The sequence below is a fragment of the Columba livia genome, chromosome 2, assembly GCF_036013475.1.
Source record: "Columba livia isolate bColLiv1 breed racing homer chromosome 2, bColLiv1.pat.W.v2, whole genome shotgun sequence".
Taxonomy (NCBI): Eukaryota; Metazoa; Chordata; class Aves; order Columbiformes; family Columbidae; genus Columba; species Columba livia.
In genome coordinates, this window is record NC_088603.1 from 46,255,260 (window position 1) to 46,274,273 (window position 19,014).

Below are 19,014 nucleotides of genomic sequence, written 5' to 3' on the forward strand. Positions count from 1 at the left end.
GTCTGCATTTCATTTTCTGTCAACTAGTTACACTACAGCTACAACACATAAACAAGATACATGAAGATTTCTAAGATCAGAAATGGAAACTAATCACTTAGAATGTACACAAAATATGACTTTTCATGACTTTTAAAGAGTTTTGTAGTACTTTAAAAGCATTTTCTCTGTTTCAAAGCTTTTAATGACTTAGTTCCACATCATCACGAATATAATTTATTTAACTAACAAAACCATAGAAATAAATCCTGGTCTTGCAGACACTCCTAGAAATGCTTAACTTCCCATAGAAAAGCATCTAGAGTCTCTGGACAAAAAAAGGAAAAACAAAGAACAAGTTTATGATTCATGTATTTTTAAGATGTATCAAGTACACTCAGTGATAAACTACTGCTGACTTACTAAAGAAGGGCTCTTCTTTTTAGAGGAGTCTGACAAAGTTAAAAACACTTAAAATTGTTCTCAGCTGTATTAAACAAGACAACTCAGAGAACTGCTGACCACTGAAATGATACCAAGCAATGGAAATAGCGATACAGGAAAACTGTGGACATAGGAAAAAAAGAAATGCAGCTGATTTTTCTTCAAATGAATTCTCCTAGAAAGCAATTTAAGCATCTGACAATACTGTCACACTTGGATAGTCACATCTCTGAGGTTCACTTTTCAAAAGTTCTATGCAGTTCTCTCTCAAAAATAACTGTGTATTTTAAAATAAAATAATGCGAATAACTTTATAATTGTTACTTAGTTTATTTTAAAAATCCACATATTGCCCTTCCAATTTTAAAAACCTCTTAAAAAGTGTCACGAGACGTTTTGTGAAAAATGAGGGAGAAAGGTGATGAAGCATCTCTGACAAAGACAAAACAGAACTTAAATGTATGAATCTGTGCTTATTTGAGGAGGCAGGGTAGATACAAAGTCTTTGAGAATGAAAAGATTTTTAGTGTTTTGCACTTCAAATACCCTTCAAAAAAGAGTCATCAACTAAATCCAAAATCTCCCCTAAGACCACAAAAATTTGAGGAATAAATGGAGGAAAACTGCATTAAACTGTAGTACCATACGTAATAATTAAAAATAAAGAAATCCCCTTTCTATTAAATGCCTGCGTATCAATCCTTTATTTCCACTGTTATGTAAAAGCGGTGCCTCAGATGACAGCAAGGAGAGCTCTGGAAAGAACTACCACAGCAGAAGAAAAACGAAGTCAAAGGGTAAAAATCACATCTCAAGAGTCCTACTATAGCCTTGCACTGTTCTACTTCAACAACAAGGTTTCTTCAAACGGTCAAGCCAGAGAGATGTATTTCTACAAACAGAACACTGCAGCCTTTACAAAGCCTTCCTAAAAAGCAACACTGAAGAGAACACTGACTGAATTCGCAAGATGTTCTTATTTCTAAAAGACCAACAATATCTTCCAGTACTATAGGACAATGACGGATATACCTAAGGGTAGCGTACAAAAGCATTTTTGACAAAAAAAAATATGTTAGAACACTGGCAGAATTGTACTTTTGAGAATAATTTTGCATTAAAAATCATGACAAATCTGTTCTCTTATAGTAGACTGACATACATCAAGCTAAAAAGGAAAAAAAAAAAATATTGCTAAAAACACAATACCCTTATCATTTTTAAGCATTTTGACACTCAAATACATAAAACACTTTCTTAGTAAAATTACTGAGAGAATCATTAGACCGAATCATTAAAAATCAGTAGCTGGGAGGAATCTGAGGAAGACAAATGTTTCTATGAGGAATTAATCGCAGATAAACTTCTTATGCTAATACAATACAGCATCATTCAGCTTTCTCTTAATTCTCACATGCAGCCACTTCAGAGAGAAAAGAAACACATAAAAAGACTAAGAAACATACTGTGTTTCTCTGAAAATAAGACCTACTTTGACAATAAGTCCTAGCATGATTTTTCAGGATCTTTGAGGATGCTTGAAATATAAGCCCTACTCCAAAAATAAGCCCTAGTTACAGTTCATAAAAAAGTCAACTTAAATAGTGTCCAGGCAGCTATAACTGTAAAAAAGCAATAAGTTTTGGAGGAAAAATTAATATAAGAACCTGTCTTATTTTTGGGGAAACAGGGTAGGAGAGCAGTGATTCAAACCTGCAGCTAAATCACAGAAAGACATCATTTGTTAGTACCTTAACGAGTAAAATTGTTCAGAATCTCTGTGCCAGATTCTTAGAAATTATGTAGTTTATACAATGATGATAATAACAATGATGACAACAACAGTCCAGAGCTTGGTCTCAGGCCAGGTCCACACCACAGATTTATCTATGGATATTTAATCTATTTCTTCATTAAAATAAGTTTAGGTTCAACCAAATTATGTTGAAGAGAATCATTAATATAAGCCAAACTACTAAAAAATTATTGAGTTGACTTTTTAGGTAGTTCTGCTTTCAAGAAATTTTCTTAGTTCACAAGAGCTGTTTAAATATAGATTTTCTGTATTCCTCCTTTCTTCCTGCACATTTTCAATCTGACAACACACCGAAATCACTGCTAACATCATCTTTATGAAAAGATCAACTTGAAAGTTATTATTGACATGATTCTTGTATGTCTTAAACCAAGGTAACAGGAAAGAAAAAACACAGGTGTAACTTCTCCAGGAAAAATGTCACACCTGGAAAGTGGAAATGGCCTGGAGTGAGAAGATATGATATCTGAAAAGTAGAAGCAGTGATGATGAAACATGGTATAAATCCACTGAATAAAATAAAGATACCTTAAAATAGAAGCCAGTTCAAAATCAGTAGAATATACTACAAAAGCCAACTAATTTATCAAATGAAAAAAGCTCCTCCTTCCCTCACCTCCACTAAAGTAAAAACAAGTACACAGACTCATTTTGATGCTCTGGAACAACCTTCTGTTTGACAAAGGGAAATACATGTCCTCAAAAAACCACAATTGCCAACTCAGATTATCTGCTAAGTAATCACAAGTCCTAGGTTCTTTTACTTGCCTAAATCAAACAAATAAGTGCCAGGATGCTGCACAAAGTGAAAAGTGATACTTTATAGAAATAATGGATCACAGAAACTGCGATCCTCTGAAGGAAAGCTTTGTTTCTGCCTTGATCTATAATTCAATTTTCCTTCTCGGGAAAGACAGTTCTGTTAGACAACCTTCGCCACTGAAGGCGGCTGAGAATTCCACATCAAGCATTTGCAGTGTCTAAACAAGTGAGTGGCTTTGATATCACTGTTGATGGGTTATAATCACAAAGCTATCTTCCTGAAAATTTAAGTCTTAAACTTACGCATCAATAAAACTGTATGCAAATTAAACAATCTCAACAGACCTGTGGAAAATTTACAACTAAAGCTAATAAAATGGTATGAGACACTGCACATCAAATCAAGTTCCTAAGCCCACAGCCTTGATAGAGAATAAAAATGCAAAACTTTCTAAAAGTTGTTCTTGCAGTTCTCTTAACCAAGAATCAACACCAGCATTAAGGAGATAAGGGTGGATGCGACAAAAGATCAGTTCGAAAGCATGCATACCCGCCAATTAGTCTTTTAGAGACATCTACTTATGCTACTTTTGTACTGTAATCACAACATAAACAACTATTCTAAAAAAAACCACCCAAAGTGGTTTACTTACAAAAAAAGGAGATCCGTTTTTGCCTCCAACAAGTAGTTTAGATGTTTTTCCACCTGACTCTTCCTTTGAAACGTATCTTAAAACATGGCAATCTTGCACCTTAAGAAAAGAAAAATGGTGTTTATTTGAGTATAAGCAGATGTGTACACTTTGAGACCCTCCCAAGAAATTATCAAAACAAGTGAAACAAAGTCAGTCTCTGTTTTCCTTTTTATCTATATAACAGAAGATACTGCCTACAAGTAGAGGAGTGTGTTACCTTTTTACCATAGGCTTTTTTCCAAATCAATTAAAGGTTTATATCAGGAAAAAGTTATTAGTAGAGTGCAAATTATATTTTCATAAATGCTCTAGAAATCAAATAAACTTTTATAGTCATATTTTGCCTGCAAGGTCTGCAAAATCCCTACTGTATGCAGCAGAAAAGCATACAGTATGAGCCCACATTTTAGATTCCTGTTCCTTTGCCCTGTAAACCTCATGTCCTTGACAGCATTGGTCTATCATACAGCAGCAACAAGTCAGTGAACAGCTTTGTCACAGTAGTGGCTGCCAGAGAACACAAAGCAGCAGCTTCAGGGCTACCAAGGCTCAGCAACCAGGCTGAAACAAGTGCCTGCAGGTGGCAAGAAAAGAAAAAAAATGAAGTGGGGTAGCGAACCTGAACTTTCTATTGTCCTCCCATCTTTCCCCACCTAGGTAATATCAGACATGGTTCTGCAGCACTTGAATACCTGTGGCAAAAGGCACACCACTCCTAGAAAGTTTTGGATACAAATGGAGAACAGGCACGGTGTATTACGCAGGACTGAAAGAAATCTTTCCTTTCACTACGGGATTTCCTACTCTGTACAAGTGATAAGTTTCATTTTTGCCTAAATCTTCTGGTTAACATTCTGAATACAGTATAGAAGATTAAATTTGTTATGATTTATTTCACCTTAAGGAGTGTCACAGCGTGTTTTTTTCCTGACTTGGTCCATATTGGCATCATTCCCAGTTTTACTGCAACAACACCAACTCTGATGGAATCTGTAAATCAAAACAGAGCACAGATGCAACTCCACACTTAATATTTCAAATCTTATAACCTGCAAAGTCCCATGAACTTGGTCATGATCTGTCCTAAGGAGTTGAAGTAGGCGATAAAACATCGCTGACTACCTGGGGGTAGGCTGGGAATAACCTGCCCACTGTTTTTACTTCCAGTAGCAAAGTTCTGTTTGTTCCAGCTGTGTTTGATAGAACATGCAACATGGCTCACCATTAAGTTCAGAACAACCAATGCTTCAGACCCTTTTTTTTTTTTTTAGAAAATACAACTCACACGCAGTTAGTTTCACTGGAGTCAAACTAACTATTTAAAAGTTTACTGTAGTAGGTTCCTCCCCCCAACCTCCGCATATTTTTGTCAGTGCAACTGTACAGCAAAGGCAACCAGTCATGTCTGGCTTCTGACAGTTCATGCCATGAAAAACAGCTCACTTAAGATGAACAATAAATGCTTTAAAGTTAAAAAAATGCTCCTTGTTTCAGTTTCCACTGTCATATCCGAGGATCTTGTCATGGATTTGAAGATTCTGTTGTTTGCTGTCAAACTAGGTGACACTTCTGAAGATTCAAAACCTTTATGTTGTGTTTTACTCTGTACAGCTTTGGACATAAGAAAAAGGTTTTTCACTGGGAGGGTGGTTGTTCACTGCAACAGGCTCCCCAGGAAAGTGGTCACAGCACCAAGACTGTCAGAGTTCAAGCAGCATCTGGACAACACTCTTAGTCATGCGGCTTAGTTTTAGGTAGTTCTGTGAGGAGCAGGGAGTCAGACTGAAGGATCCTCAAGGGTCACTTCCAACCTGAGACAATTCTATGATTCTATGAATAACTGAATAGAACTGGATGTACTATATGCTACAGCTTTTCTTCAGAGCCCAGCAACATTTACAAGAACGTTTTCAAGTTCATATACTTTAAATTCTTGGGAGTCTTTTTTTTATTAATTCTTAGTTTATTATCTTGTCATTGTACAACGGTGGGACTGGTCAAGTGTTAATTTGGACTAAAAGTTTTTACAAGGCTCTTAGCATGTAATACTTAAAATGCTTTTTAGAGAGCTAGTGTATTACATTTAGTTATTTACTAGGAGATGTGTTGGATGATTGAGGTAAAAGCAATAAGGAGAATCCTTTGCAAGACACAATCCTGATGTTACTGTGTGCTGGTTTTGGTTGGGGTAGAGTTAATTTTCTTCATAGTACTTGGTATGGCGTGATGTTTTGGATTTGTGCTGGACACAGTGTCAATAATACAGATATGTATTATTGCTGAGCAGAGCTTACACAGTCAAGGCCTTTTCTGCTCCTCACACCACCCTGTCAGCACGAAGGCTGGGAGTGCATAGGGATTTGGGAGGGGAAACAGCTGGGATAGCTGACCCCAATTGACCAAAGGGATGTTCCAGATCATATGACATCATGCTCAGTGTATACAGCTGGGAGAAGAAGAAGGAAGTGGGGGGACATTCAGAGTAATGGTTCCCTGGGGAGACAAATGCCATCATGTGTGACGGAGCCTGACTTTCCTGGAGATGGCTGAACGCCTTGTTTTGCTTTGCTTGTGTGAGCAGCTTTTGCTTTACCTATTAAACTGTCCTTATCTCCACCCATGACTTTTCTCACTTTTACCCTTCCAATTGTCTCCCCCATCCCATCAGGGGCGAGTGAGCAACCACAATGTGCTGCATGCAAAAACAGAACAAGAATAATTTCAGCATGAGTTTGGTGTTTCAGAAGAGATACTTTCTCACCTGGTTTCCACTCGTTCAGTGGCCACGGTTCATCTTTCAGAGGGCACAGCTTGCTGGCTGTCTGAGCTTTATATTCCTCTGCAGTTATCTTCTTGAGGAACTCGACATTCTCTTCAGAAAGATGCTCGTGCCACCATGTTGCACTGTTAACATGCCTGACTACAAAGCCCAGCTGCCCCCTTTCCAGTGATAGAAAAAAGTTTTAAGTGTCTTATCAGTTCAAATAATGTCATATAACACATATGTTCATAACGTAATATATACTACCTAACTATAGCAGTGCATATTACAGTAATGAAGACTGAAATTATACTAGCAAGCTATTGAGCCACCATCACACAAACTGGCCACACCTGACCAACACCACTTAATTGTTTGTTATGCTCTCATCTAACTTTTAAAGTATTCTCAAGTACATCAAAGCGGGGGAAGTAACAGTAAGACAACCAGCCACTCCTTCTGTGAGAAAAAAGCTAGATCCATGAACGAAGAAACAGCACTGGGTGTTGCTTAACTTTAGCAAGGCTTTCAACAGAGTCTCCTGCAGCATCCTTTTATCCAAACTAGGATCTTATGGCATGGATGGGTGGGGTATCAGATGGGCAAAAACCTGGGTGGATCATCAGGACGGAAGAGTCACAGTTAATGGTTTTCACTCTACTAGAACGCCCACTACAAGCAGAGTTCCTCAAGAGTCTATCTGGGGACTTGTTCTGCTTAGAATCTTTATCAGTGACCCGTAAGAGAGGACAAGTGCATCCTTCTTAAGTTTGCAAATAAAACTGAACTGAAGGGAGCAGTTAACAATAGTCAAGGGCATTGCTCTGCCATAAGAACGACAGGCCAACAAGGAACCTGATGAAATTCATAAAGAAGAAATGTAAAATCCCACACTTGGGATGGAATAACCTCTTGCAGGCTGTGACTTCAGCAGAGCTGGTCCCCAGACAGGCAAAGGACATGGGAGGCAAAAAGGTAAAAAAAGAGCTAGCAGGCTCCCGGCAGCAGTGAAGGCTAACAGCAGCTTGGGCTGTATCAACAGCAGCACAGTCAGGAAAACAAGGGAAGCAGTTATCATCCCCTCTTCAGCACTCTGAATAGACCATATCTGCAATACTAAATCCAGTTTTGGGTCCCCAGCACAACAGGGATGTTTATAAACAAGTGGTTCAGCAGTGGTGCACAGACATGGGCAGGGACTGGAAGACTTGCCCTATTAAAGGCTTGAGGTAACTGAGTTTGTTTAGTCTGGAGAAGAGGTGGCTTAGGGGGTCCTGACAGCAGCTTTGCAATACCTATGAGAATGTTACAGAGAAGACAAAGCCAGTCCATGTTTACTGAGGTGAATAGCAGGAGAATGACAGAATCAGTATGAACTGAAAAAACGGGTTCTGATTTGTCATAAAGAAAAAGTTCAGCATGAGAACAGTCGAACACTGGAACAGGGGTCCAGAAAGACTGTGCGGCCTCTGGCCGTGGAGGCTCTCAAGGCCAAACCAAACCCTGAACAACCTGGTCTGACCCCAGAGCTGGCCACACTGTGTGCAGGAGATTGGAACAGAAACCTCCACAGCTCCCTTCCAGCCCAAACAACTCTCTGATTTTACATTCACCGCTCAACAGCTACAGTAGTTTAACCACACTGCTTTAATTTTTGTGAGTGCTACAAAAACCCTGAATGCTTCTTAATCCTCTGCAAGTACAATGGAGCTGAGTACTGAACAGTGCAGTTGGAGGATGCTAGCACCCAGTTATAAGGGCGGCCCACGGGGACTCAAAACACAGCAGGTCACCTCACTCACTATGAAACAAACATATTTCGGGTGCAAATACGCACATCTTGCCCTAACTCCCACGCAGGCTGGGGCTGTATCTGACACTTGAGCGCCCCAGCACTAACCCGGGGCATCCCCGCCTTTGCAAGGGCGAACAGGCTGCACCCAGAGATCTCTCCGAACGGCTGAGGCCAGAGATGCCGCCTAGGGGAAGGGACGGCCGAGGCGCCCGTCACTCCGGGGCTGCAACGTGGGCCAGGCCCTCTCTGCCCCCGGCTCTGCCCCGCACCCCCCTCCCGCCCCCCGAAGCAGCCCTGTTCCCTCCCAGCCTTTCCGCTACCTGCTGCCAGAAGCCGCGGCCCAGAGCGGCCTCCCCGGCGCTGCCGCCCACAGCCGCCCCCCAAGCCGGCCCAGCAGGCCCCAGCCCGCCATTGCCGCCACCCTTGGCGGAGCCGCCGGCGGCTTCCGGCACCGCCGCCCGCTCCGCTGCTAAAAACCTTCCGTGCTGCCTCGGAAAGAAGGTTCCGGCCCGCGCTCCCGGCGCGGAGGGAGGAGATTGTCTCCAAAGTTAAACGCCCCAACACACCCTAAGACGCGGTCGTGCGTGCTAAATTAATGTCTACTGTGATTAAGTTATAAAAGACGTACACATCGTTAACCAATTGACGTGCTAAGTGCTTTCTGACCACCTGCAAAACTCCGGGATGTTTTTCAAGGTTTAGATCCTTCTGTATGACAAGAAGGAGACAGGAGATTGAGTGATACATTGTTTAGAAGCAGAGGGCTTAGTTTATGTTTAACTAATAATCAATAGACGTCTTGTGAGTAAGAAACTAAACAATTATAACTAACATAATCAATTATTTCTTAGTATAGATGTATGTCAACATTTTCAAAAACTGTAATGCATATGTAATAATCATGTGAACATAAGCAACGCAAGAGCATCCAGTCTTTGGAGCGCTTATGGAGGATGATCCCCAGTGCTCCCCAGCGCTGACAAAATAAAGAATGCCACTTAATAGTGTAATTGACTCTGCTGTTATTTCTTCGTTTCGGTGCGTCAGACTCGCCTCCGGTTGCCCGAAGTGGCCCAGGGGGACGGGTCACCCTGCCTGTGGTTTAACCTGGCCCCCGCTGGCTGTGTGCTGGTTTTGGTTGGGTAGACCACGGGGGGAAGGACTCGGGCAAGGGGGTGGTTTGGGCAGAAGTGTCTGTGCGTTATCACACCAGCGATGGGCACGGGCCTGAACTGCTTCAGGTGCTCCTTGCCAGTGATGGGGGCTGTGTAAAGGTGGCAGGGCAACATTGCTGAGAAGTGTATTTCATATTGTAGCCAGTGAAGTTGCTAGTAAAATTAAACTGATAAAATTAAAGTGGCCAGGGAGAAGATTTCAGGGCAGCCTGGCACAGGGCTGGTACCTCTGACTCTCTTGCTTCAGTGAGATCTGGCTTTTGTCAGTATTCAGAATTAATGAGCACACTAGGCAGGATAGTGAGTGCATACGAACTGAAGATTCCCTTTTAGTTTCAACAGAGTTTTTTTTTTAAAGGCTGTTCAGCTGAAGTCTCATGGCTTCTTCCCTTTGCCCCGCTGCTCCATTTTCTTCCCCACTGTGTGTGGTTGTTGTACTCGAGGCTTCTGGCCAGATAACAACATCTGAAAAAGGCTGTAGGAACCTCAAAGTGGGTAACTGAGCACAATTTTGGTGGTCACACCCAAAGCTGTGATCCAGAAAACTGCCAGCAGCTTTCACACGTGCTCCTTGTCCTCATGTTTACTTCTTGTCTTTTAAAGAAGTAAAAACACAGTGTGTTCAGAAATGTATCTCTCAAATTCACAGTGCAACTGATATTCCTTCTCTGAAGCTGGTTAGTCATCTCTGCTCTTATAGTGACCGCTGCACCTTCTTGTTCTTTCCCTGGCATCAAGAACAGCAACATCACAGGGGTGTTGCTAGATTTCATGTAGACATGTTTTCAAGTGGGGTCCATCAGTAGCTTATACTCCTGCTCTGACAGGGACTTCCACACCAGGAGGCAGAAAGGATCTAAAAATGTTTAAAGTCATACCTCCCAATTTCTAAGTACTGTGACAAATCTACAATGGTGCTTACCCTACCAAAGTCACCAGGAAACAGCAAAATGATATTCATCCCCATTTTGAAGAAGTGGAACCAAGGTACACAGCAAGATTAAGTGACTTGCCAAATCATGATGGATGTTCCCAGCTAGAGAAAAGGGCTCTCTTGATGCTAGCTACCTTTGTTGCTGCAAGACTTTTCTCATCACTGCACAGCTGAGGTGATGAAGGATTTCATAAACCAGTAACTTGGAAGTAATAGTTGGGGGTGCACACATTTTGGGGAGAAGTTTCAGTGCTGTACTTCTTTTCTCCTTTTTAACGTGATGATGCACTATCAAACCATTATTTTGGTGCATGCAGCTTTTAAGGATGCTGAAGAGGCATGAATTCTTGTCAAATTGGGGGGGAATGTGTGTAGTGAGATGGCTGCAATTCTGAATGCAATCACTTTGCAAACTGCCTGCTCTAATCAGTGGGACAAGAACTCAAGTGCCTCCTGAACACAGCAGTAAAGGGCTTTCTGCACAGCAAGAGAAATGACTGGCACTTTTTGAGTGAGAAGGAAGAGAAAGACACAGTGCCCATTACAAAATAACCTTCCCTGCCAGTCTGCTGCCTTGAGTAGTCCTCAGAATTGCAGGAATGAGGAAACAGAAACACCGCTTTCGAACTGGCAGCCTTCACAAGAAAGAAGTCTCCCAGATTTCACCTGATCAATTTGGAGGATCTCCCCAGCTATGCGATGAATCACACAGAATCACGGAATCACAGAATGTTTGGGATTGGAAGGGATCCCAAAAGATCATCTAGTCCAATCCTCCCATTGGAGCAGGAACACCTAGATGAGGTTACACAGGAACATGTCCAGGCGGGTTTTGAATGTCTCCAGAGAAGGAGACTCCACAACCCCCCTGGGCAGCCTGTTCCAGTGCTCTGGCACCCTCACTGAGAAGAAGTTTATTCTCAAATTTAAGTGGAACCTTTTGTGTTCCAGTTTGAACCCATTACCCCTTGTCTTACCATTGGCTGTCACCGAGGAGAGCCTGGCTCCATCCTCGTGACACTCACCCTTCATATATCTGTAAACATGAATGTGGTCACCCCTCAGTCTCCTCCTCTCCAAGCTAAGGAGACCCAGCTCCCTCAGCATGTCCGCATAAGGGAGATGCTCCACTCCCTTCATCACCTTTGTTGCCCTGCGCTGGACTCTCTCCAGCAGTTCCCTGTCCTTCTGGAACTGAGGGGCCCAGAACTGGACACAATATTCCAGATGTGGTCTCACCAGGGCAGAGTAGAGGGGAAGGAGAACCTCTCTTGACCTACTAACCACCCCCCTTCTAGTACACCCCAGGATGCCATTGGCCTTCTTAGCCACATGGGCACAGTGCTGGCTCATGGTCATCCTGCTGTCCACCAAGACACCTAGGTCCCTTTCCCCTACGCTGTTTTCCAACAGGTTGTTCCCCAACTTATACTGGAACCTGGGGTTGTTCCTGCCCAGATGCAAGACTCTACACTTTCCCTTGTTATATTTCATTACATTTTTCCCTGCCCAACTCTCCAGCCTGTCCAGGTCTTGCTGGATGGCAGCACAGCTTTCTGGCGTGTCAGCCACCCCTCCCAGCTTCATGCCATCAGCAAACTTGCTGATAGTACACTCTATATCTATGAGACTGGAAAAACAAGAAAGAGGGGCTGCGAGTGCCGCCAGCTGATGGTATGCAGTGAATGTTGCAAAGAAATGTGCAGCTGGGCTGATTATCACTCATCTAGCTCCCTAATTGCTCAAATTGCCTCCAGTAAAGTACAATTCCTCAGCAAAGGGCTGCAGGTACAAGTAAGACCTATGAATAAAGGAGGATGGATGGTGCTAGAAACTGTATTTTCCTTGTGGCAAAATGCCACTTCCTGTAAATAAAGGGGGAAAACAACCTGAGGAGTGTAAACTTCTCCTAGGAGTCCTCCAGCTCATCCTTCTCATTCCAAAAACTGTGAATGTAAATGTACTGATGCTTTCTGCCTGAAATGTCCATGCTACATAGGACTGAAGGGAATTTGTCTAGTACCTCTTTCATTCTGGATATAGCTTTAGATTTACATAGCAGGTGTGACTTCAAGACCCACAACCCCAAGAGAGAAAGGTCAATCTGAATAGCCAGTTGGGTTCTTTCTGGGAGTCAGCCCTGTCCCATTTGTGCAGCTGGAGAGCCCAGCTGAAGGACACAGCTCAGTTTAAGTCATCATCGAAGATCAGACTGCAATACAGTAACAAAGCTCACTAAACTCACAGTATTTGATGTGTGGGTAAACCCAGGGGATGCAGCCAAGTGTTGCAGAGCTGCAGGGCTCTGTCATGCAAATATGCTCAGAGCAGGGGCCTTCCACCTGTGTGTTTTGGAATACCAGCTCTGCAACTTGCAGCAGGCTTTGGTTTGGACCACTGTTCTTCATCACACCCAGCAGCTCTCTAACGGATCAAACCGTAAACCTTTTAGCTGTCATCAGTTATGTACCTTTGATATTTGGAGACTAAAAGAAAAGACATGTTTTAAAGCGATACTATTATTATAGTTATAATTCTGTCTTCATAACTGCAGACTCTTTCATCAAATGCCATAGAACACAATATTGCTTATCCTGGTAAGAACTTTACACAGCTAGATTCACTGTAGGGTAATGAGCAATTAGCAGTGTATTAGTGTTTTTGTAATTACTATTGTAGACTTAGTTTCCCCTACACAAGTAACAGTGTAACTCAGGTCAGTATCTGGCTCAAGAATTATGGATATTCATGTATTTTGGGCTAGTAGGGATCATGAATATCCTGGAGTGTTCTGGGACTTTTGGGTTTTGCATTGGATTTGAGAGACAGTAAAAAGGAAGGCAGGATTGCAGTATGCAGTGATGATATTTTAGAGCATCAATTACCTCAAAAGTACAAGATATAAATTATTTTAAAGGAGTTTTCAGAATTTAAAATGATCCATCAAAAGGCCATAGAAGTATAAATTTGCATTAAAAAATCTAAAAGAAAGAAATTGATGGCAGTTCTGCCTAAAGGCAGAATAGCCTCGTGAAAACCCTAAGTAGATAAAACAGGATAAAAAATGCCATTTCAGAGATATATTCATATATGTAATGATATTACCCTGCATAAAGCTCATAACTTGGAGCAATGAAAATAACATTAAAAGCTTCATTAGAAAGCCTTTACCATATGGCTAGTTTTGTCTTCTGCGCATTCTCCTACACCAGCTCACCACACTATTATGTGTTTGTTTTACGTGCTGGGATTGAAGGAGATTTCCAATTGATTTTTCAATATCATGGAGGTGTCTTTTCAAATACCTTGATGGCTGCTAGAGAATTGCTGATCTATATTACCGCTGGTAGTGATTTGTTTCATAAGTAGACAACATTTATAATCTGGGTTGTGTGAAGTAAACAGAAAGATCTGCAACAACTGTGATTTTCCCGAGACACTTATCCAGACCACCTACCTACCTGAAAATGACCGATGATTCATATAGCTCAGCATAAAATAACCATTTAACAACCACCTGTTGATCTCTGCATTTTATGTGATGCTACATTATAGAAGCACCTCGTAACACCTCTGCTAGTGCAGAGCTGTAACTGCCCAATTCTGTGTAAGCATAAACACTTCAAAAACCTGTTTAGCCAAAGATGCGCCAGAAGAACCATTTATCTGATTCCTAATTTTTCTTGCTGAAAACTTTCTTTTACTTTCCTTCATTCTGGCAAATAAGAACAAAAAGGCATAACCCCCTCCTCAGATGTACATTACATCCCCAAATCCATGCCCCAGACTGAAGTAATACTCGTTATGTGGCAAGAGCACCATCATGCTTCTGAGGATCTCAAATCACTTTTCAAATATTAAAATTCCCCAGTAACATTATGAGATATTTATTATTACATAGCAGTGACCTTCATTTTACAGATGAGGAATGTGAAGTACAGAAAAGTTAAAACTACTTTCCCAAGGTTACAAAATAAGATACTGGAGGAGCAAAAGGACATGGTTTTTCAGTCATGTGCTTTAAGAGCTAGAAAATCTTTCTTCTGAGAATAGGGAAGAAAAAAAGCGGGGAATAGGAATAAGAAACTAGAGATGTTGTAGATAAGAATCAAGACATGTTGGCAGAGTGGTGTATGAGATATAAGGGAAAATCACGGTAGCTTCCAGAGGAAATACATCCACAGCCTGCTGGGCTAAGCTCTAAAATGAACAGTCAGCCATTAGACAGAAATGTGGATTTGAGATCTATCAGTCGGGATATCTTCAGACAATTTATATCTAGGAGCAAGTAATACTGGCTGCTTTCAATATCCAATCAGCTGAAGGAATCTCTGCTAGCAAGCGTGAACGATTGTGCTGCAGGATATAGATGGAGCAGAACTGAATGTGCAGGGGAGACAGCCCCATGCATCTTGGCTGCCCCATTGCCTTCATTTTATGGTACAAAATCATCAATCAAAGCTGGTCCCATGGAAGTTACTTCTAAAGGAGAATCAGGGAGCTAGAGTTCTACAATACCTGCAAACTCATTTTGAAATAGACATTTCTAAAACCAAAATCCCTTGCTCACAGGTGAGATTTTCCAAAATATTCAGCACTGGCCCAAAACAGCTTCTTCTGGAACTAACAACAAGAATGTTTTCAATTCATTGGGAGCACAACTCATCCAAAGCTATGCCCTTTGGACAATCTCACACAAATAATTTTGGGTCGAATTTTACCTTCAACTTCTAACAAGTCACAGCTTTCACTATTGTCTTTTAGCAAATGGAGAAGCCAAAACTCAAACACTAACAGTGATCTAATTTCTTCTTTTATATACATAAATATTTCAAGGGAAAGGTCAATCCACGGCCCATCTGTTCTTGTGTGTCCTCTTTAAAAAAACGTGGTTTGAATATTCTTTTGGTACAAACTCAGGTTTTTTTAGCACACACAAGTGATCCATGTGTGCATGAAATTACAAATCACTGGTTGTCACAAAATCAGGCCATGTAAAATTTGGATATGGTGTGTGAGATATTAAAAAATACAAATGAAACAAAATGAGAATTCCCAAATATAAGAGATTATAGGTTTGGGTAGCCAAAATACCACCTGTTCGAACGGCAGCCAGATCGTTTGGATTAAGTGGGCATATTTTAAAGACATGCAATCCTGATGCATCATGCCCTGCAAACCAGATCTGTTCACAGCTACAGTCTGAGCCCTTCGTAACAGCTGGATGTGTCAGGCTTTTGAAAAATTGCTACTCAGGCCACAGACTGAGTGGGCATGTTCGCATTCCCATGTCATAAGGCGCTAATGTTAGAAGTGCCCATGCTTCAGGCCAGGTATCTCTTGAAACACTTTACTCCCCTTTTCTTAGAATATGGAAGTTGAAAGCAGGCAGGCTTGTGGCAGAGAGAGAAATAAAGACAACAACTGCAAAACTGTGTTGTTTTTATTTTAAACATGCAAAATACAGTTCATGCATCTGCCATTTTGAAAAATCTCTCAGTTCATAGCAGATTCAACCAAAGACATTTTGGCTATCGACCCTCAATAAATATTTCAAAATGCTTTACAGTGTAAAGATAAGAAATTTAGCAAAATTTCAACAAACCTGTATAAAAAACAGATACAGATAACTTCTTATTTCAAGGCGACATGCTGTAATGTAAAGAGTTCACTTTTTTTTTTTCTGGATTTTTTTTCTCATAAAAAGTTTTCAACAATACAACCGCTTAACAGACTTAAGCCTTCAGGCTACACATGCAAAAAAAAAGGTTATTGTAGTTAAAAATCACCAAAACGTGCTATTTTTTTGTTTCATTTTTAAGTACAGTAGTTGTAGACAGTAGCATTTTTCTTTTTTTTTAATTTTGTAAAAGAGTGCAGGCGGGTTCATGGAGCTAGTGTCCTGGAAGACTCGTACTCTGACATACATTTTGGTTTTATCCCTTTGCCATTGTAATAGTCCACGACTTGGTTTGGAACTTCGGCCAAAACGCTTTTTGCTAGAGCAGCTGGGGATGCCTGCAGGAAATGGTAGAAAACACAAGTGTTAACCTGTCTCTCTGCTAAAAGTGCTATGGATTTTAGAGGTACCATGGTACCATGAGGTCAAGGTGGGAATTATGGTACAGAAATGGAAGGCAAAAAAAGATTCAAAGTGACTGGCACTAGTTCTAGAAACTCATCTGATGAGGGAGTTTGGGCAGGCAGCTGTAGCTGCTTGACAGTACACTAAAGCCAAAAGTGGTCTCCATGTTTTTCAGGTCTGTTTGGGATGTTTTAACTTCCCCGCACACTGGGAGAGCAGAATACCAAAATAAAAAGGGCTGCAAAGAATTCACTCAGTACTCAGTGAGGAACCCTGCAGAGCTTCGAGTTGAACATGAACGGACATCACTGTAAAAGAGAAGCCTTCATCACCATTCTGCTTTTCAGGAGCTTGCATGGTATTCTAATGGCAGGGGAAGATTTTAATTCAATAAAAAATATTTTGTTTTCATTGGAATTAAACCATGGTCATGCGAAAGCTTCAGTCCTAGGCTTTGTGGAAGCTTTAAAGCTCTTCCTGCAATGTATAAATGGTGGGTGTTAATCAGACTTAAGAACTGATGAGCCTGAAATGTAGATGGATAGAGAGATGGCCACTGGCCCTCTCCCCAGGTGAGGAGGAGTGCTGCCCCTACGTGCTGTGAGACACCGTGCCCTCTACCCATAGCACACCCTTGCTGCTTCATTTTAAGCAGTGGGGCCTGTGGATGTTTTGTGGGCAACTGTCACCTGCATGTGCTGCAGGGATTTTCCTCAGCCCCTGAATTTGGCAGTGAGGAAACCCAATTCCTCTTTCTCCCAAGCACCCCAATAGCAGCCTCTTGCCCCGTTTTTTGGATTTCCTTGTTTCTAAGTATTTGGGTAGAGCTGATTCCAAGCCCCTTGGAGCAAGGCTGCCCAACCATGTGCCCTCTGAGCCCACCACAAAAATAAAGTAAAAATGCAAATGCTTAAATGTCAGTTTGAGAAGTTTAAACTTCTGTTTATCTCCAGATACAGATACATGCGGATCATGCATTGCAGCTCAGAAGATGCATGGGTACTCAACCGGTGACTGGGTCACATTTCTTCTGCACACCAAGTACTTTTTCCCACATTAATGAACAGTTCCCTCCTCATTGTCTGTTATATTGTCAGTGAGGTTTCACAACTACCATGTCAGAAAGTAGTTGTATTGGCTGTTTATTGGTGTACTGTATTTCATGGGGTGGGGTCCTTATACTTCGAGAGTCTTAAAAATAGGCTTACATAGGATGTAAATAAATGGTAAATGGTAAATAAATGGTAAATGGTTCTATGATTCTGTGAACTGTTCAGAAGCAAGCTAATCTAGGGTTGCAGAAAACCTCTGGGCTATTATAAATTCCAGTATCAAATGTTACGATACTACAAAGACAATACTAGGAAAACCAGAAACAAAACTATTTATTGTATTTTTGTATTTTGAGTCATGTATGTGATTAGTAATGAATCAAATGAACTGCTATTTCTCTACTGTGACATTTATACCAAAATATTTGTGCAGGCAAAAAAGCCTGAAACATTTCTGCATGAACAAACTGGCAAAGCAGAGCCCATACTTTGGCAGCACAGCAACTGTTCTCAGGTGTTTCACAGTAACAGAATCCATTTCTTTTAATCCCTCAAAGTGAAATGCATAATTTTCCACAGTTGCCCCATTCTTGCGTAAACCCGTTTCCACTGAAATCAGCAGAAAATACCCCTTGGAGTCAGACAAATGGCCAATTTCTGCATTGCTATTGAGAATTACTGTTTTTTTTAATCTCTCTCCCAGTGTACCAAAGCTACATATACCTTAGACTGCCTCTGTGTCATCTTACCAAAAATATAAACCTACATAAAGGGTAAAAACAGGATGTGGGGAAAGCCTCCTGAGGCCATGGCTGCACACACAAGCCACGGCAATCAGGAAACTTCACTCTGCCCTATCTTTAAAAATGCTAGGCAGGAGCACCTGCCACCAGCTTCTGTGGATCACGTGTAGTCCACAAGTCTGAACACTGGGCCAACGCTCATGTCTCTGCATCATCCTCCCGTCACCACTTCTCTTTTCTGATGCCACATCCATTCTTCCCAAATGGTGGGTCAGCCCTTCAGAACAGACTCTGTCAGGGCCAGATGCGCGGCTGAATCACCACCACTTGAGGAGTCAACGGAGCTACGTGTTCCTCGCCCAGCATGCATGTGAAGTAAGAAATGTTTCATTGAGGTTTGAGCTAACACATTCACTGTGCCCACAGGCTCACAGGCTACATGTAGCTCCACACAGTTGCCCTGGGGTAGCTGTCTTCAGTCTGAACATAGACAAGTGTTGCTTTTTAGAGTTTCATCATACCGGTGATGTCTGTTGGTCCTGGGGCTCTTTCTAGCAGGGAGCATCCCAAAAACAGGGTTAGGGGTGATTTCCTGCATGACGATTCAGGCTATTTGTACCTTATGTACTTTTGTGGTGGTAAAGCACTCTAACTTCTAGACCAGCTGGTGCAGAAGTCAACTTGCAGCTCTTCAAGGAGTTAGTCAACAGGAACCTCTGAGAAACTGCCCTAAGGGACAAGGGGGCAGAACAGAGCTGGCAGATCTTTAAGGA

The 19,014-nt window shown here is 41.6% G+C and overlaps 2 protein-coding genes across 5 annotated transcripts in view; both read right to left on the reverse strand.

Annotated features, from left to right (window-relative positions):
* Window positions 1-8,734, reverse strand: part of MRPL3 (mitochondrial ribosomal protein L3) — a 31,104-nt gene extending 22,370 nt beyond the window's left edge. The window contains exons 1-4 of the mRNA XM_065051706.1: window positions 8,573-8,734; window positions 6,458-6,636; window positions 4,595-4,686; window positions 3,655-3,753 (exon numbers count right to left, since the gene is read on the reverse strand). Of these exons, the coding sequence (XP_064907778.1) occupies window positions 3,655-3,753; window positions 4,595-4,686; window positions 6,458-6,636; window positions 8,573-8,664 (462 nt within the window). The 5' untranslated portion in view covers window positions 8,665-8,734. The remainder of the gene's footprint in view (window positions 1-3,654; window positions 3,754-4,594; window positions 4,687-6,457; window positions 6,637-8,572) is intronic.
* Window positions 8,735-15,786: 7,052 nt separating this feature from the next.
* Window positions 15,787-19,014, reverse strand: part of CPNE4 (copine 4) — a 283,195-nt gene continuing 279,967 nt past the window's right edge. For all 4 annotated transcript variants that reach the window (XM_065051707.1, XM_065051708.1, XM_065051709.1 and 1 more), the window contains exon 16: window positions 15,787-16,379. In XM_065051707.1, coding sequence (XP_064907779.1) covers window positions 16,248-16,379 — 132 coding nt within the window. In that variant the 3' untranslated portion in view covers window positions 15,787-16,247. The remainder of the gene's footprint in view (window positions 16,380-19,014) is intronic.